This window comes from Anarhichas minor, unplaced genomic scaffold (genome assembly GCF_050575085.1).
Source record: "Anarhichas minor isolate MPS153535 unplaced genomic scaffold, ASM5057508v1 ptg000028l, whole genome shotgun sequence".
Taxonomy (NCBI): Eukaryota; Metazoa; Chordata; class Actinopteri; order Perciformes; family Anarhichadidae; genus Anarhichas; species Anarhichas minor.
In genome coordinates this window covers 9,684,716-9,705,655 of record NW_027466474.1, presented here as the reverse complement: position 1 = coordinate 9,705,655, position 20,940 = coordinate 9,684,716, and the positions used below count along the sequence as shown (strand labels likewise).

The window sequence follows — 20,940 nt, the reverse complement described above, 5'->3', positions numbered from 1 at the left end:
ATGTCAGATGTAGGGCTACGATCGCTCCCCAGCAGGGTGTGATGTTTCCAGCATCCAGAGCTGACTCAAGAGTCCCTTCTTCCCTTTCTGTTTGCCTCTGCCCTTCCTCTCCCTTCTACTTGTTTACAGTCTCTTCACCACTGAAGTCTCACAGCAAACATGATTTTTTTTTTTCAGACAGCAAGTGGTGGAGGGTGGAGGGAACAGTGTGTGTGTGTGTGTGTGTGTGTGTGGGGAGGCGGATCAGCATATCACGCTCAACAAATTAATGAGCCAGTTCCAATTTACCACAGAAAGGCACAATTCTCCCGAGACATCCGTTGAGGTGAGACTAATCACCTCCAGCACTGCTTGATCATAGCTGCCAGGCTTCTCAGGCGTGGAATTGTGGGAGAGGAAAGGAAAGTCAAAGGGCTCTTAGAAATCTGACCTAGTCAGAAAAAAGCACCGAGAGATTAAAAAAAGCCTATATTTAAGTTTACTATAATAACACAAGTCATCTTTTAGCTGTTTTGACAGTGAAAAACAATTAGATGAAGACAGAGTATAGCAGCTAAAAGGGAGCCGTTAGGTTCTCATGATTCACAGAAGACTCACACTTCCAGTGCTACTATAATACACATTTATTGTCACATTTACAACATACAAAATGGCACATATAAAAAAATACATTTGTAAACGTTAAGAAGAGCTTTGGTACCATAGCTTGTGATACAGTGATCTTGTGCATTTTAAATTGCAAGCAGAAAATGACGTGTTCCTTTGTCAATACTACAGTACTGACAGTTAAAAGATGGTGTGAGTGACTGCTAAACAATGCAGTAGAAGACTAAAAGCATCAGTTGTACATGTATACATAAGGCTATGTAGGTTTCTTGAGTACAGCAGCCCTTCATATCTACTAAATCCTCCATAAAAACCCCTCCATAATCGGCGAGCATCAATAGCTGGAAGGTCTGTACAAAGGCACTCACGTGTGCCATCTTGTGCTAAGGCAGTGATACGCTGTATTTAGTGTTTTTCCCTTGAGAGTCACCTGTCACCACAGAAACTGATTTACTGTAACAGCCACATGTTTAATTAAGTCAAAAGTTGGATTTCCGTTTAACTTTTAAATCTATATTTTAGAGTATATTTATATCTTCGTTATGAATATCCACATTTTTTTCTGAATAAAGTGCAAATCTGGCACAGAGCAATGAATTCAACTTATGCAAAACAAGTATTCAAAATTCACAAATGACAGATAGATTTCATATAATTCTCACAAAAAAAGAAAGAGGACTGAATATGTCTGGCACTATGGCATATATGTAAATACAAATAAAGTATTTTTCATAGTAAAACAGTGCATATCTGTATTTCACGTCCTAGAAATAACATTTTGTGAAATGTTACAATACATTGAATACAGCTGTAGGTCGTACTTAAGAAAACAATGCAACACAAAGTTTAAATCCAATTTCGTACTTGCCATGGCTGAATGTGGTCTATTATATAATGTTAATGATGCTCACTAATATGGGAATTACATATTGTTCTTGATTGGACAGTATTTTGTATATACTGTGTATAACCAATTAGACAAGCACATATCTTATAAGGCCCGCGACCCTCAACAGGATAAGCGGTTTGGATAATGGATGGATGGATGGATATCTTATAAGGCCTCATAAATCTCTGGCTACAATAGAAAATACAGTACACACATTAGAGGAAACTGATTCTCTACAGAGAGTACCGTATTTATATTAAGTGTCTAATAAATGACTGAATGATAACATCAGGCTCATTAACTATTTTAGCTTCAGAGGTACTAAGTTTGATACAAAAGAAGGGCAAAACTTTTCGAGTGCTTAGTGGAAACACAAAGATTTCCTTCTCAGTCTCAATGTTGCTACATTCTAGTTTAGTCACGTTCCCTTTTTCAGGAAGGTTAAAAAATAAAGGGGACGCTTTTCTCAGAGTTCTGTGGCTACAAGAAGCTGTCTTCCACCTCGGGTGTCCCAGGAAAACTCAGCAGAGTGTCTCTCTCACTGGTCTCCTCCAGCCTGTCCTCCTCTGGGAGAGTGTCAGCGGTGTCCTGCGACATGGTGTCGGTCTCCTCCTCCAGAGCCAGAGAGCTGAGGGTGGGAAGACAAAACACAACTTCACATTGTGCACTCAGTCACATAGGAGTTAGAGAAGGACACAACACCATGTGTATTTATTAATATTTATAATAAATCCTGATGTCTTCCTTCATTTTTTCATCTTCCTTCCAGCAACCACAAGTCACAACTAAACAACTCACCCATTTTGAGAGCATTTAAATGCTTTGTTCTTCCGTATTTTAAAGAGTTAGAAATGTTTTTCCAATGCAGGTCTTTGTATGGAAATGATGAGCACTTCCTGTGTACTATTTTGAACATGAACTGAATACTGGTTAGAACCGTCCAAGCCAAGGATCAAACCGTGACCTTGCAGTTATCAGACAAACCTCTGAACCCAGCGAGCCACGGTTCATCTCAAAATGTTCTCAGTAATCAGCAACACAAGTGGCAGCACTTCTTAATTCTTTAGGATGTTAGGCAGTAACGGTTCAACATTATAAATAACGTTGTTGTTTTTTTATTTGATCAATTTTGCCTTTTAGAAGTGATGTAACTTAAACTCCATTGTCTTAAAAGTGTGAGATACAACATTGGGAGCATTTCTAATGCCTCTCAAAAGCCCTGAACATGTCGATGGCGAGCCGGCGGCTCGTAGCTGACGATGCAGCACTAAAGCTTTGTTTATTCCCGTCAAAAAGCCATAAATCAACCTCCACAATTCCCAGGAGGGATTGTAATTAACTGTAAAGTCATATCTCATATTCATGAAAATAGTGATTTTATCAGTGAACTATTTGAGACTGTCAGGTCTGAAAAGCTCTGAAAGAATTCACGACAAAGACTTGCTACCACTTGCGGATGACGAGCAGGCTTTGGCTGCGGTCGAAAAGTCCAAAAATGACCTCATACCATCTATTCCTAACCACTTTTCCTTGACCTCTATGGAAAACATCATGGGGTCAAGGAAATATGTGAAGGAGAATTCATGAGGAGTTAGGAAAAGACAACCGTGGTGTTTAGAGAATCCGACTACACTAAGCTAAGCTACGTGATTATGAAGCGATGTCACTGATGTAGGTCTGCCACCGCGAAACTACAATGAAGAAAGACGACAAAAAGTGCAACTAAAACATAACCCCACATAACCTATTAGTAAATTACATGCAGGCTTTATAAATAGCTTCTTTTGTGAGAGGCTGTTTCACTCATGGTGGGTAAAAGAAGAGAAACCGGAGCTCCTTCCTTCAACACTGCTTCAGTTCACAATTCACTTGTGTGCAATATTAATGAAACTGTTCAACATCAATATTTCCTTTGTGCAATAATGTGGATTCAACGGTTCGGTTATATTTAGCTTTTTACCAGTTTAATAATCTATCATAGGCCTAGCTTGTTTTGTTTTTACGGATGGTTCTAGTTATTGAGAATGAGAATTTGTTCAGTTTGCTATATTTACTCTTCATTGTATTTCGTATTCTTTTTTCAAAACATATTTGTTACATGTTCGAAGTAAATAAATACAAATGAAATGATACATAAGAATTGTCACTGTCTATTCATATTCATCAATATGAATCATTAGTTTATGACTGTACGAGTATTTGTTAAACCCTGTGTAAGATAAGCATATTGTTTGTTTTCATGGACGGCGGAATGGTGCGTCACTTTAAATGTTGCCACCGCAAGGAATTGTGTGGCGGAATTATCTACTTTCCTTTCGTAGAGGAAGGTCTGCTGCTATATTTATGCTCTGGATGTTAAATACAGCTCCTTGAACTGTGAAAGGCCATTAATGGGGCTGCAGCTAATTGATTTTGAAAGTTGCTAAAAATGAATTAGAAAATGATAACAGCAATTACTTGTTTTTAGGAAATTAGACAGCTGACTGTTGAATAATCAGTGAGTATTAAGTATTAATAATGTAGTGAGTATTAAGATGCTGCCTGATGTGTCCACGACATCCTCACCATCCGTCTGCGTGTGGCTCATCACCAACACTGATTCGAAAAACACCTCAAACCCAAACCACAATGTTTAAGGTACAATCACTGCCAAAATCCAAAAGACAGGGTTGGAATCTGCTAATACTCCCAAACTCTTTCAACACATATTAAACAACACCTAAATCCAAGTTAATTATGAGTTATGGTTGGAAAAAACTGTGATTCTGTACGTAAATATATCTGGATTTCATGAGGTCGGACGTTTATTTGGCCTTTATTTGACTGTATGTTTATATCTGGCGCCATAATTCAGCTATTGTCTCAGCTCAACATCTGGATGGGTGGGTGTGTGGTGGAAAAAAACACTGCTCTTGTTAAGCCTACTCATCTTTCTTGCTACCCCAGCATTTGGCATACATCTCTGCAGCATGTTTTTCAGCGGCCCGTACCTTGCAGGGCTTTCTGGCGGCACGCCAGTGAAAATGTCCTCCGGCTTGGGGTCGGGGATGGGAATGATGTATTCGTTGTATGAAGTTATGACTTCCTGTGTGTCTGCCTCTTGTCTGAATTCTCCAGGGCTCGGGCTCTGGTTGTAGGGGTCCGGGGGGATGTAATGGGGGGATGGGGTGCCGAATGCTGGGTTGGCGATCGGAAAGGGAGAGGAGAGTCTGGGTTTGGTGCGGGCGACTGCCGGGTGGTCACTCTTCAGGAAGTTGTCGTTGACTTGGCTGTATTTCTGTTGCCAGGGGACAACAGTTTAACGACAAATCAATTAGTCAACAGTTTGGGAGCTTGAGGTTGCAAAGTGCAGATATGAGTCGTTGAGCACAAAGGATGTTACATCACAGCTTATAACACTATTCACTTTTTATCTACTTTAAGAATCAGTGAGGAATCAAACTGGTAGACAGTGTGTCTACTTCGTGAACTGAAGTTTTCTTTTTTTCCTCCAACCAGCCACTGGGAGGCAGATAGGCTGACTGAGTAGATGAATGAATTGGTAGATAACCTCACCCAAATAACACTTGAAGATTAGGAGTATGTGGTGTAGAGTTAAAAGTCCAAGCTTACAGTTCAGAAGCTGTAGATGTACCTTTTTATAGCTGTCTGCCAGCATGTTCCCAACACTGTGGACCAGAAAGGAGAACTCGGGCCTTGTCTCATACTTCTCGTCCCAGCACTTCTTCATGATGTCATAACTGCAACAGAGACAACATGCAGTTCATTTCTTATTCTACATTTTCATGTCTGAGTTATTTCAGAGGTGACATACTGTATATGGCAGGGTTACAATGAGACTCACACTTCATCAGAGGCGTGTGCAGGTTTGGCCATTCGGTAGCCTCTCTTCAAAGCGCTGTAGAACAACTCGTTCATGGGCAAATCAGGGTAGGGGGTTCCTCCTGCAGAAAGCAAGAACGTAAGTAGGTAAAGCTTTATTCATATTGCACTTTGGAATGGAAAAAAAAAATATGTCAGGGATGAGATCTATAAAAAGGCTTGTTTCCTAAGCCGCTTAAAACCGCCCAACATTCAGCAACGCTGAGATGATTCCTGAGGGAATCAGCATAATTCGTTTTGCAGTTAGAGCGGGGGAAAAGATAAACAGATGAGATATGAGGATCGGACTGGTTGAGAATCCGGAACAAGGAGAAAAGAAATGTAGCTGTGGGCAAGGTCATGCAGTGTCTTATATGTAATTAACAAGATACTATATAATTTATTTATAGATTTTACAGGAAGCCCATGGAGGGATGAACATGGGTAATGTGGGACCGACGGCTAGTTCTAGTTAATAACCTGGCAGCTGCATTTTGAACCAGCTGTAAGTGTTTAGAGCAGCTTGACTGATGCAGGTGTTGAGGGAATTACATTAATAGACGGGAGAAAATAAAAGTTTGGATTACTAGTTCGAGATCCGTCGAGACAAGACGCATCTGATTTTTTGCGATATTTCTTAGCTGGAGAAAACAGGACGAGTTTAGTAACGCGATGGTCAAAACAAGTCATGCACAGGCTAGAAATGTAAAATCATGAATCTAAAGTCATGCACATTTATTTTCTGAGAACAACTGGGCAGATTTATTCTAGTTCTGAAAAGTCCAATGAAAGTCAGATTCAGATGAGGAAGTGCAGAGGATCTTTGGTTATAATTGTTACAGAGGCGGGATTGTGAGTTTGTTTTCCACCACTTGGGTTTCAATTGCTTATGCAATAAAATGTCTCCTTTGTTTTCATGGTATTTTCCAAAATCGTGGGAAGAGGCTTTTCTTTTTTCTCTTTCTTCTTTTTTTTTTAAGAGGAAATGCTGATTTCAAAGCTTGACTGTGTTTAATAAGGTTTAGACCTCTTAAGAGTCTTCAAACAAAATGGTGTGTTCTTTCAATCAGACATGGGATTTGAAATAGTCTCTGCATACATTCAACGTCATTCAATTTTAGACACATGATTTCATAATTTACAGTTTAGCAGAAGCCCGGGAATGTTTGTTTGGCTTCAATAATTAACGAGGAGTCAAGCGGGTGAAAACTCTGTAATGTGACCTACATAAGCAATTAACGAAGACGAATCCCTCTTGTGTGTATAACAGTTCTGATTTTGATTTGGGTTAATGGCTTTTGTGTGTGTTAGTGTGTGTAAATGTGTGTGTGTTTGGACTGACCCAGAGTGAAAATCTCCCAAAGAAGAATGCCGAATGACCACACGTCGCTCAGGGTGGTGTACAAATTATTGAAAATACTTTCTGGTGCCATCCACTTCAGGGGCAAGAAGGTCTGAATGAAAGAAGTTAGACATTAGACAGACCCAATGATTATTTGCAGCATTTTATTTAGCTAATTTTGGTTAAATTATATCAATTACATTACATGCAGTTGCTTTGGTTTGACTTTCTATAAGTGCATTGAAATGTGATAGGAACAAGAGCCAGGTGGCTTAATGTGCATTTTGTTTATTAAACTTTACGATTTTGTCACTTACGCTGCCTTTGGAGATGTAGTTGGAATCATGCATGATGTCTCTGGCCAGGCCAAAGTCACAGATCTTCACCAGTTTGCCCTCGCAGATCAGCACATTCCTGGCAGCGAGGTCACGATGGACGCACTGTGGTGGAATACAATAAAATTGTATAATTAAAGAGTTAATTAGTGAGTTGTAGAGGTGCTGGTTGGTGGCTTTTTGTTATCTCCAGACAGAGCCACGCTAGCTCTTTCCCCCTGTTTCCAGTCTTTATGCTAAGCTAAGCTAACCGGCTGCTCGCTGTAGCTTCATATTTGGAGTACAGGCATGAGAGCGGTATCCATTTCCTTCTGTAAATCTCAGGCGGTAAATGCAAACAAAGTCACATAATCTGAAGGCATCTTGAGTCAAATATCACCATTATTTCTCATATCCTACATTCTTGGAGGCAAGAAACTCCATCCCCTTTGCCACTTGATAGCTGAAGCCCAACAGATCGTCATAGGTGAGAATAGAAGAGTCACTGATGGCCAGTTCCAATCTGCTGTCACCTGAACACGATGACAAGGTGAGATGACAAACAATGAGAAGAAGAGAAGGTGAGGAGCATCCAATGAATGAAGACATTGTGTTGTTGTTGTTGTTGTTGCTGGGGGAACTCCGGCTGTCCTGTGACTGCATGGCCTGAAATTAAGCTCATGCCCTTCACATGCTGTAACATTTGAAAGTGCTTTGTGATCAAAGACCGGAGAAAATGTTGCATTCATTGGCGAAAACAATGCATGTGTTCATGAAATGCACTATTTCAAGCTCACTGATTGAAAATTCACATCACACTGCATATCATTCTTCCTTGATTCCTGGGTTCCATGGGCTGGATTCTTCATACTAAATTTCATTTACAACTGGATTTCAAATAATTTACAATGAATTATCATCAATACTCATCACTTAATCAACATAGACACACAAATCTAACCTTGTTCCTGATCGATGTCCTGCTGGTAGGGCGACTCGTATGGAGAGGGTTGGATGTCTGCGTACTTGATGGTGTCCATCTGCTCCTGCATGGGCATGTAGATGGTGGGCTCATCTTTACTCATGTCCATATATCCTCCATCACTCTCACTTCCGAAGGACACGTATCTGGATGCACAAAGTGTGAAACAATACAATGTGATGAACTGACATAAATCCATTTCATCTCATGGCTCTTTATTATTTATTTCATTTGTATGTGAGGAAGACGTAAATGATAATTAGACTGTACTTGTATAGCGCTTTTCTAGTCTTCCGACCACTCAAAGCGCTTTAACACTACATGTCATCATTCACATCCATGCATACACTGATGTATGGGCCTACAATGCAAGGTGCCACCTGCCCATCAGGACCATCTAACATTCATACTACATCCACACACCGTAGGCACAGCTATGGGAGCAATTTGGGGTTAAGTGTGTTGCCCAATGACACATCAAAATGGACTAGTGGAGCCACTACCACTGAGCCACAGTCGCCCCGACTATGTGACAGCAGACACACACACACACACACACACACATTATACAAGATGTTATCTGTTCTTCTTCTCACCCTTTCCTCTGGCTGAGCGGAGTGCTTCCTCTAGAGATGAGGCAGCCGTCGTCTTGGTTCTTCTCTGCTTGGTACTGCAGGAGGGTGTGCTTGTTCCTGTGCAGGTAGTCCACCAGGTCACCATATCGACAGTACTCAGTCACCAGATACAGAGGGCCTGATTGGTGGAAGAAGAGAAATCTAAATTTTGGATTTAACAAACTTTAATTTCGCTATAGACAGGGCATATTTACTTTTCCTAAAATTAAAAATATATACATTAAAAGCAAATATTGAGCTAGATGGAAGCTTTAATATTAACACGCAACAAAATAATTAAATTAGTATATGAATATATTATTGAAAATATGTCAATTATTTTTACACATTAGTCACTTAAATAGCATTCAATTATATTTCTGACATGTTCATATATAAATTATAATATGTGATTTTTTTTGTGTCTGTTAAAAATCATTTAATTTCATAAAAGATAAAGTTACTATTTGTGGATTGTTGAACAATATATATTTAATAAGTAAACATTCTGTGTTGTTATTAATTCTATAACTGACATTTTACATAAATGCGGTAAATAAATAAACAGGAGAAAAATGGTTTAAATCAAGCAGAGGTGTGCGTTATAGGGGCAGCCATTGACTACTAACTGTTTCCAGTCAAAGCAGAACGTAGACAGCAGCATTTCCACAACATGTTTACATCTGTTTAAATGTTTCCCTCTCTCTTCAACATAACCTCTGAAGCCACAGGAATGTTTTAACCCGTCGCATGAAATTGTAACTGCTTTATCCTCTGATGCGCTCACAGTGCAAATAGGATGTCTGTAACTCAATCGTATGGAGAAAATCTGGCAAAAAAGCACTACATGTTATTTTATTATTTGATCTTATATGAAAATACATTTTTAGTTGTTAATATCCTGTTACTTAGATAATCTCAATAGTCTTCCTTTACTCATATCATACCATACGTAACTTTAGATCTGTAATTATTAGATTAGACAGAGCTCAAACTCAGTGAGATATTCCCTTTTAGAGAACATTTTAATGAAAGAAATGTATTTAATAAGTTCACAGACGAAGAAAAGAGACACAACGAAACCACCAGGAAGGTTTTGCATGAAGAAAATGCTACCAGCTGATCGAAGGTACTGTTATTGTGTAAACAGACTATAAAATGACCTAATTATCATGTGTGTTAGCACAGTATAGCACCGGTGCTCACCATGTTTGGTGCAAGCTCCCAGCAAGTTGACGATGTTGAGGTGAGGACCCAGGTGACTCATGATCTTCAACTCTGACATCAGAGCCTGAGTCTCACTCCTCCTGGCTGTAGCTGGATGGAGAGAGAGAGATGTGTTAAAGTAGGGCCGTATGAGGCAGGTATGACAACAGGAGAGCTTAACATACTGAAGCCAGGACACTGACGCCAAACTGCTCAATGACCCTTTGGCTGAAACTTCAACCAGGCTGGCAACCAAACTAAAGCTCAGCAGGCTCCTGCTCTCTCTCTGTGCCCGCAGGAATATGGCACTGGTTTCACAATAATTGACAGCTACTGTATGCAGGGGGCTCTACTGAGGTCTCCACATTGTTCACGCAAGTACGCACATGGCTTTAGACTGTGTTTTTACATTGTGTGTCTTACATTTCAGCATTTTCACGGCCACTTTTGTGCTGGACTGGGAATGAGTGAGACCATACGCAGTTGCCTCGACCACCCTGCCAAAGGCTCCTGATCCAAGAGTGCGACCTGAAACACAAAGAAAGGCTCAGTAGGACAGAATGTGAATGGGGCCCATGGTAGACCTGAAGCGACATCCTCTCTGTTCATTAACATTTCAATGTAAATACATTTATCTGGTACTGGCTTGAGCAGATCATAACAGATGGTCCAGAGTCTAACCATCGAAGTTTCCTGTTTGTACGGAGCAGCTGACTACCAATAACACATCGTCAAAAACAAAGTGCTTTAAAAATGAGGCAGGATTAGAGCCAAGAAGACAAGTTCAACAAACCTCACTTAGTATTCTAGCCTCAAGGACGCCCAGACGACCCAAACCAGCCACAGCACTATAGTCACCCGGTGATAGCTACATTGCTACTCGTTTCTTTGCTCTCTAAATCTGTTTAATCTGAGATTAACAAGTGAAATGGACACATTTTTTGTGAAAACTAACAACCACTACAAGACCTTAGTAAATGGTTATAAAACAATAAAAAAGAGGGAGCAATGAAAGACAAAAATATGATTAAATAAATCATAGATAATTCAAATAACATACTATTTAGCCAAAGCAATACCAAACAAACTATACCAATAATGATGATTTCACGAATTAACAGTAATCTAATACATAAATAAATAGATTAATTCATCTATTTCATGGATGCAAACGCAGGCTTAAAATGCAATTCCAAGTGCTTTTTGCTAAATATATTATTGCATTTATTTATGAAATTAGCATGAAATTTATATTAAATTAATTTTAAGTGTCAATGAATTCATCTGTGTTTATGTTGATATTAATGATTGTTTTAATCACATACGGACACATTTTGATTACTTTTTTTACTTACTCAATTTTCCTATTTATTGTCGAATTCAGTGTCAAATAAGGAATTCTATTGTCATGTCAGTATTTGAAATGCCATGTTTGCACGAATACATTTTGTATTTAAATCTATCTATTAATAAACTGTCTTTATTTTTGACTTAGCTTCTATAAATGTTAAATGCATAAAGTGGCAGCACATCCAGCTAATGTGACATAAAGTGTCTCAATGGGCTTCACATCTCTCTGTACTGTCCGTCGTGAGGACTCACCAAGCACCAGGTTGTCTCGTCGCATTTCCCAGGCGAGGTCGTAGGGCAGGTGGATGGGGTCCACATAGATGTACTCATGACCGTCCTGGCTCACCGACTCTATCACCTTCCATCTGATCTCATAGCGAGGTTTCTGAGAACACGCGTAAAGACAAACACGCACGCACACACACACACGCACACAAGAGCAAAACTTAAACACCAAAACAAAAGGCTTCGACTTTTTAATCACAAAAGATTTGTGAAGAACTAAAAAAATATGGATGGTTGAGTTTGTAACTTTGTGTCTCACCTTTCTCCATACAGCAATGAGGATGATGATAGATATGATAATGATGACCACTAAGGCTAAAACAGCAGCCAATACTGCCACCTGGGAGTACAGTGCTGCAACAGGCAAAAGAACATTTAGATTAGATGAAGAGAAGGTCGTATATAAAAACATTTAACCAAGTTGTCTCAAATATATAAACGTACAACTTCCAATTATGAACATGTTGGCAGTGATTTTGTAATTAGAGCTATAGTTAGACTGATACTAAAAGCTTAAGTTATTTACTGTTTAGTGAAGCCTTGTCCTGTGTCTCTAAAATGTAACTTTTCAGACTTGTTCTTGTTTGTTCAGTTGAACCAACTGTGATATAATTATTATCATGTTTTAATGATCTTATAGTTAACTTGGACACTGCACATTTACACAGTGAAACTGATAAACATACACACGATACAATTTTCACTTCACAAATGGCACTGAATTATAAAACACACTAAAATGGGACATTCTTGTCGGGACACCTACTGCTGGACACCAGTTTGACGTCTCTTCTGTCGATGAGTCCTGCTTGGTTGCTGGTCTCACAGCGCACTGTGACCTGCTGAGGCTTGTGGAAGGTCACCTGGCTCCGCACCTGGCTGGTTTTACGAGTCTCGCTGTAGCTGACGTTGGTCTGGATGCTCAGCACCTCCGGCTCTGGTATCAGCGGCCACCACACCGCTGTTTGGTTGCTACACCTGCAACACGACAACGAGATCAGCGGACGGAGTCGAAAGAAGTCAAAGCAGACAGAATTTTAAAGTCAAATACATTTCTGTGAATGATCAGCCCTCTGGTGTTTGTTGTGTGACAGTTCAGTGACGAATGGGTGACTTACTGGTGCATGCTGTCACAGCTGTACCACTGGATGGTCGGGGTTGGGAACCCCTCAGCTACACAGGTCACCAAGTGTCTTTTCCCAGGGAGGTGGTGGTCAGTCAGGTCTTTAATCTGAGAGGGAACTACACACAGGGGGTGCAACAGACATTAATCATTACTGACGTGGATAAAAACAATTTCTTTCAACTCGCCGGTCTAAGAACTCAAAATGTACAAGGACACCCTGTACACTGTGATGATTCTTAAAACAGCCTCTCACCTTGGACCTCCAGGTCAAAGGTCACTTCCTTTGTGTCATCTCCGTTTGTGACAAGGACAGTGTAGCGGCCTTTCTGCTCCTTCCTCACCCTCACCAAGGTGAGCAGAGTGACATACCTGAGGTAGAAGGTGAGGAAATAAAAGACATGTGAGTATTCCCAGCTCGTTTCCCACGGCATGCATAAGCTGCCAAATATTGGTCACAAAGAGATGAGAAATTTGATGATTGAATATATCAAAGATGATTGCCAAGAGGCCAGAGATTTGATTACATGCAACAGACAGCTGCAGATCACCCTGTTGATCTTGCCCAAACGTGTGGTGTTTGTTAACAGAAGGCTTATCCATCTGTGAGTCGAACATGTGGATGATGTTTCACTTTTGATGTGTGTTGCACAGAAATGTGAAAACATGGTCCTGCAATTACAACATTGTTTGGCACTTTACTGAAAGACATTTGTGAGGTTGTGACAGGTATCTTGTGTTTATGGTTCCCGTGTGATGAATGATTGGAGTCCTGCCCTCTAGAGAGTATTGTGTTTCTCTCTGCGGAGGCCTTATCTGGTGATGACTGACAAGAGAAGGACGCCTCCGGAGGCTGCCACCCGAACAGACGCCCGGAGCTAATTATCTAAATGTATCAACTTGTATGAGATCCTCAATTGCTCCAAGGTGTGCAGGGGATTTTAGTGTGTCTGGCTGAATGTTTCACCTGATCTCGTGCTCTCTTCTGGTTGTGATGGTTTTATCTCCCTTGATTGAGGCGCCGTCTTTACACCAGCGGACCTGAGGTGGAGGGTAGGCTTCAATCTCCACCCTCAACTCCACGTTCTCTTGCAGCTTGGCTGAAATGTTTTTTTGCTGAGCAGGCTTCACATCCACGTAGCCTCGCTCTGAAGAGAGAAAATGATATCATCAGTAACGTAACGTAAATGGGACGTCATGCACTTGATCTTCTGCTCAAGATGTTTGTCATATAATTCTGTGTAGGTTTAGCACTATGAGCGATCTCTTTCCTACACAAGTAGTCATGTGCTCCTTTGTTGATATATAACCATCGATTATAGCCTAGTTATATAGGCTAGAGACAGTACTGTACTGCTACTGTTCACTGCTGACCTTCTGTGGCCAGACATGATCTGTCTTTTCCACTGAGATGTCCAGCGAGCACCACTAAACTGTCTTTGTCTCCATGGAGCATGGCGGTTCAAGTTATTCAAGGATTTCATAAACATAGCACACCTCGCTGCAGATAGAATAAGCATTCACAGACAAGTTACTGTCAAGAGAGAAGAAGGAGGAGACGTTCAGCATGATGAATCCTTGATAACTTGGTGTTTATTCCCAAAAGTCTAAATATAAAGTTGCTGAACCCCCCCCCCCCCCCCCGGTTTGAAGCTCTGTTTTTCAAGGCGTCCCTCAGGGCATCCGCACCATGTGAGCAGTTTATTTCACACTTTGAACAGAAATAAATAGCAGTCATCTTCATTTCCTTTAAAAGAAGCGCCTCTTTCACCTTGACTTGTAAAGGTTTACATAACGAGCTTCTCTTCTCTCTGTCAGCGAAACACAATAATAATCTGTCCAGCATCAGTTTGTTTTAGTTTTGTGTGCATGTTTGGGTATAGTCTAACCGAGCACAGTGATGTTGATGCTGGCAGAGGCCTTCTGGTCTTGGATACTCTCGTGGACATAGCAGACGTAGCTTCCGCTGTGGGCCAGCGTGGCCTGAGGGAAGATCAGGCAGGAGCGCATGTTCATGACGGGCAGGAAGTCTGTCAGTGGCTCAACCTCAACAACCTTGAAGAGAGAGGAATGACATCTGCTTAACAAGGCTTCCTGAAATGATTTAGCTGCCTCCTTAAGTAACATTATTTTCAGGAAAAATCTGAAACAAAGCTGGAAAGCTGAAACTTCCATGCAGGTTATCTTCATTATTTTTAACAGATTATTACAATACCAACACCACATGTTATCAGTACAATTTCACTGGGGGATGGAAATTAAGGTGTGTCTCTACATCTTGATGCAATTTGGGCCTGAGAGTGATCGCGAAGGGAAAGCTGAACAAAAGTGCTTGTTCAGCTCCACTCCTACTCACCTCTCTGTTGGGGATATCCCAGGAAAAAAACACCAGCTCCACTCCGTACACTGTGCAGTTTACTGTCAGCGGTTCGCCCTGTTTCAGAATGGTCTTTGACGCATTGATGTAGGCGTCGAGGGCCTCTGGGACTGGGACGGGAAGAGAGAGTGTGGGGGAGAGGAGGAGGAAGAGGTGGTGGTGATGGTTTATTATGCAGAAAAATCTCCTTCACTACTAATCAATCACAGAATTGTTGAAAAATCAACCCAGACATTAATATTCTTTATCTCATCAGTATTAGTCAAAACTGAACTGAACTCTTGTTGAGAACAAAAACTTTAAAGCTCCACAAAAGTAAAAAAAAACAAAAAACAAACAGCTTGTGCTGCGCTTTTAAATGCGTTTTCTATGCAAATGATGAAAAAACCACACCCTCCAGTAGCAAGTCTTCCTCTAGAAAGTTGTAATGTGACCGAAGTGTGTGTGTGTTTGTGAGTTTCGGCTTATACAGGGGGGTGATATTGATAATGACCACATTTGTATTTTGGGAAAAGTTGTTTCTCAAACTGAACTCTTCAAGCTGAACACCTACCGACAATGCTGAAGACGTAGAAGGCCTGAGACTCTTTCACCTCCTCGTTCAGCTCTCCCCGACACACGTAGGTCCTGTCCTCCAGCGGTGCCTTGTACCCCTCACTTGGAACATAAAGCCCCCTGATGGGCAGATCAGTGTCCCTCTCATACAAAGTGACATTGATGTTCGGATTGGTGACCACACAGGGGATGGTGCTCTCCTCACTGGTCTTTGTTACCATGCCGTGTGAGCTCTCTATGAACCACACATCAGGGTCTACGGACAGAAACACCACTCGTTTGATTATCTATATTGTGGATCAAACAATTAATGTGTGTACAGTTCGTCTCTATAGAATCCTGTTTTTACAGTTAGATTACGTGACGTAATGATATAGATGGGCTCAATTGAACTGTGAGTAAAATGCTTTTTCAAATGATTGAATACTTTTTTTCTGTTTTCCAAGCTCTTTCCTGTGCATTGCATTGTGGGGTAATGATGTGCATGTACAGCACACTTAAAAATCAGTGTGTCCAGCTGCTTTTTAGCATGCCTCGTGACTTCTCTCAGTGTTCATTATTCTGTCACTTTACCAATGTGAGTCAGCCTAAATTTGTCTTTGATGTCAGGCAGCTTTTACACTAAACTGGTGAAATGAGGCCTCACCTGGGACAAAAACAGCCACCTCCTTAGTTTCTCCAGTGTGTCGATCGGTGCACTGATACACCCCCGTGTGCTTCCAGCTCACGTTCCACAAAGTCAAAACACTGGATGTGACGCTGCTTTGCACAATTTGGTAGCTTTGGCCGTTGTTTTGAACTTGTTCTGCTTGGAAGTACGGCACGTCGTCCCTCTTGAAGTCCCACGTTGTGTCTTCTGAGCCGGAGCAGGTGAGGGTGAGAGAGGAGCCCTCAGCCAGGACGAGCTCTTTGTCACCGGGTGTGATCTCCAGACAACGCAGCTCGGTGCAGAAATAGAGGAGAGCTGCGGTTGGCACAACAAGAAAGAAGGTCAGGTTGGAGGTCAAACAGGCAGCAGCATGAGGTCAAAGGTTAAATCAACAATACATGCCAGATCCTGTTCTATCTCTGAACGATGAAGGATATGAGTTGTGTGGAGTGGATATGTGGGAGGATAATGATGCCGTGTTAGTGACAGATGTATTCTAAATGACAGAGGTCAGTGTGAATGCATCAGTTGTCTTTTACATCAAAGTATTCTGTTTTTGTGTTATCTCACCAGCTGGACAGCTAATAAATAATCTAAAAATATACATTATTTTTTATAGATATTTCCAACATTGACTGTATTACTGTATATACACTAAATAACAGCTTTTGAAATAGTCTACCCCCTCAGTAAGCACAACTTTGTCATAACTGGAAATCTATCTTTTTTAAAGTTATGACCTTTTCCATCGTATAAAGTTTCATTTGGATATGTTATACAAAGAAAAAGTGTAAAATACTCCCCCTAAGCTTGGCATCATGCTCTTCGCTTCCCTGCAAAAGAACCCGTGTTACAGATTTTCATTTTTAGTTTCTTTATTGAAATTGAGCTCTCACCTGTAACTGTGACAGTCAGATGGAGCGTGGTTGCCGTCACCCTCCTCATGGTGGAAGCCTTCAATGCACTTTATTCTGCTGAACAAACAAAAGTTATAACAACACTGGTTAAACTTCATGTACCCTTTTTGGAAATGTCATGCCTTGCACGTTGCCTCAGCCAATTTTTCAAGAAACACAGATCATTCTGTCCACAACAAAAACAGCAGGAAAAGCTGGTTTGTGTTCACTCCAAGAGACACATAACACCACCACAGTTAACGTTTCAAATCATGATGGATTGAGTCCTGCCCTCATGAGCTCCAGCGGGTCAGCTGGAAGCTGACATTGCACATCAGGACAATCTGCTTCCAATCAGAGAAAATGCTCTGTTCGTACTAAAAGAAACAAATATGATTTAGTGTGCTGGCAATCTGCTTTCTTTAATGGTTTCTGACCGGCACACGGAGGTGCAGATGCAGCTCACTCTGGAGGTATTTGATGCCTCGCTGCACCAGGACAGAGCGACAATGTCTGGCCCTTTTTGTTCCTGGTCCACCAGCATTCAGCCCATTAACAAACGGGTCACTGTGTGCAGCTTTGCAACACGCTCACTGGCAACAATGCTGCATCCAAGCTATTCAACAGCAGTGCTGAGCCATTAATTGGTTTTGGTGTAAACAAAAGTGAAAATGAGGGCATTCACATGCTGACACAGGAGCGTACTCAGGATTTTGAGAGGATGCTTTGGTTTTGTAATACTAATATCAAGTTGTACACCAGCGTGATATTATCATTATTTAAGCTCTATTGGGGTCAAAGGTGACTAATACCTAATGCTCCACCCTCCCATACTGAACATCAACCACAGTTGGCTAATGCAAGTAAGAAGGCAGAAGGAAAGATTGAGGAGGGGAGGAATGGTTTGTTGTTGTGTTTGGGATGGGGGTTAAGTCTTGCAGCACACAGACGTCTGGAAACAGTTAAGGATGGATCACAGGCCTGTACGCAAGAGGGTGGGAAAGAGAGAGGGCGGAAGAGCGAGGCTTGGGAAGAGCGAGGGTGGAGGACGAAGTGAAGAAGGGAGGCAGTGGAAAAATTGTGAAATGTATCTTGACAAATCTTACTCCGTTTAACGTTTTTCCTCGATAACGCAATCCAATTTTACAATCTCTATTTTAAGAAATTGGACTATCTTTATGCATTATGTAATAAGTGATTATGTTTCTACATCTTATCTCCAACTCTTAGGAGTTCTATCAGTTTTCATTCATCAATTGAACGTGTCTGGCAACACCACTTTAAGAGCGTATCTATAAAAGTGTATCAAGGTTACAGATTTTTAAATGGCTATAAGAAAGATCCCGTTGGCAGTGGTGGCGAGGTACAAGAAGTTCCATGACTAACCCAAAGCCAGTTACTCAAACCAGAGATACACGTTGTCTCTCTAAATTAACTGCATTTGGCACTTCCGCTCCCAAAACGAAAAGCTCTTGAGTTGCTCCAAAAACATGACTGGTCCATTTCCTCCCTGGCCTCCTGGTTCTAATAAAAAGGGATGAAGGAGAGGAAGAGAGAGAGAGAGAGAAGCTTTTTTTCTTTCTGCCGTAGTTCACAGACATGCGCACATAGACACATCCTTACTGGCACATAATGCATGCACTAAAGCACACTCACTGTACACACAGGCGTACGCTGTATTACACTTCAACCCCACCATCTTCTTCACCCACTACATCCACACACACATATCTCCCCCCTCTTCCCCTTTTTGTCACTGGTGTCTGTGTACAGTTCACGTTCCCACAGTACTTCTCTGGAACTTTCCCAGGACCGCTGATACACTTGGGACCCTGCTGGTGATGACGGCAGGGCCATGGGGGAGGGGGTCACCTTATCCCTGTGGGCCCTAGCAACCAGCACGGAGGGAACGTTCACTGTGGAAGACACACATCAGTGCTTATGAGAACCAGTAACCTCCGTGTCAGGGATGATGACTTTGAGCGACAACAGCCAAATGCGTTGACGCCAAAGGAACGTGTCACTTGGCAGTCTGAGGACTAACAAATCTAATCGTAACTGGCTGCTGGTGCTATTTCTACTCAAACCAGCCAAGGAGCTCCATTAGAGAGCTACAGCAGGATATATATATTTACATCAGCAGAAAACTGAACAAGAAATCTCAGTGTGCTCAAATCTTATTTGGGAGTCTTTGAAAAAAGGACGGAAAAATAATGTTTGGCTACCGCAATACGATGAGGTTGTATGTTGACCGATGGGCAGGGGGGGGACTTTGAACGGAGAAGGAATCTGACCCTTAAAATAGGATGTGCTGACTATGATCAGAGGGCCAAAGGGAACCAGAGTTGGGAGAGTGAACACTATAGCAAGATTTTCTCCAAGATTTAGGAACATGCAAATCACAGCACATCAAAGTCATCGTCTTTGTGCGAGGAGACACTTACGGGCAGCTCTACACACATTTGAAAACACGGCTGTTTTGTGCTCCGTCATTGTCAGGCCTTTGTGCAAGAAAGTGAATAAACACACATTGAAGTGTTAAAAAGGGTCAGGACACTAGTGAACCTGCCAAGAAGGTTTGGCAGCATTTCAGTTTTTTTTTTTACCACTTATCAAAAGAACTTAGTAGCAGTATGACCACTAAAATAAAAAGTAGGTCTTTGTCTGAATCAAAGAGACAACAGAGTGGTGTTTGAGGCAATTTACAGTAAGAAACATTAACGACATCCATAAATCAAGTGAAGTGGCTCTCAATCCGATGATTTTGTGGAGGGTCTTAAAGATGATTTAAAGGATCTAAAAATGTTTTTCGAACACAGATGTTTGTTGTTGTCTTTGTTATCTTTGAAATGGGATACTCCAATCCTGCAATGATCGTGGAGGTCAAAAACAAAGAGTGTTTATGTAAGTGATAGCGCAGTAATCACTATGATGGATAAACTGTTATCCCACTGTATAAGTTTTCCCACAGATGCTGGGAATTTGGTGGCTGATTGACCCTCGCTGGTTTTCATAAACAACGCTGCTACACTCAAAGTGTCACCGGCTAATGAGGAAGAATGCCAAAATCGACCTCAGCAGGACGCACGCAGCCCACGCACAACCCCACAGCAGCCTGTAATCCCACTTCTGGGATTATCTATATATATTGTAGCTGCATGTTTTATTTAAACATCTGGTAGTGATGAAGTTCTCCTCGATTAGGTGGGAACTGCTTTGTGGACCACATTTGCAGCCAACTGTTTGCTCGAGTGTGTCCCAGGGGGGTTGCATTTAGAAAAGGGGGGTGGGGGGTGGGGGGGGGTGGGGGGGGTGCACGTAATCTATAACAAAAGAGAGAAAGATGCCCAAAAAGCCTGAGTGCAGCTGGAGAGCTCTGGCTTCCTGTATGGGAAAATTCCCTGGCCTTGTGTGGGTGTAAGGCTGTGATCCATCAGTGACACAATAGACCACCACAAACACTAAACAAATACTCATGTAGACAACAAGAGATGCCACAATGAGAAGAGGACAATCTGGACATAATGACACTTCTGCAAAGAGAAAAAAACTGCTAAAAAATAACAAGTTGTGCAGAAAAGATGTATACTCACAATCAGGAATGAGGAAAAACAAGAAGAAAGGATAAGGGGAAAACAATTAACATGCAAAAACAGACCAATTAGACCAATGACAAAGCATGACAAACCATCACCATCACCACAAGAAGACTGCACACAGCACCAGACAGTGGAAAAGACAACAAAGGCAGCATGCAGACATACAGAATACAATTCCTAGGAAAAGCCACATCAAAGCACAGAGTGAGACTGCAGAGGGAGTCTTGCATCACAGACAGTGATGTTTACTCTGCTGAAGTGCAGAGGAAGCTGTGATCTACAAAACAAACAT

General features: G+C 41.4%; 1 protein-coding gene across 1 annotated transcript; it reads right to left on the bottom strand.

Moving 5' to 3' along the window:
* Positions 1 to 1,975: 1,975 nt before the first annotated feature.
* Positions 1,976 to 20,940, bottom strand: pdgfrb (platelet-derived growth factor receptor, beta polypeptide). The gene is given in 23 exon segments (XM_076103198.1): positions 1,976 to 2,123; positions 4,486 to 4,772; positions 5,130 to 5,235; positions 5,340 to 5,439; positions 6,699 to 6,810; positions 7,016 to 7,138; positions 7,433 to 7,545; positions 7,974 to 8,140; positions 8,591 to 8,747; positions 9,815 to 9,925; positions 10,238 to 10,342; positions 11,417 to 11,549; positions 11,709 to 11,803; positions 12,216 to 12,427; positions 12,568 to 12,691; positions 12,829 to 12,944; positions 13,540 to 13,720; positions 14,462 to 14,627; positions 14,929 to 15,059; positions 15,503 to 15,760; positions 16,151 to 16,468; positions 17,050 to 17,127; positions 20,886 to 20,940. Coding segments are annotated over 23 exon segments (3,396 nt in total).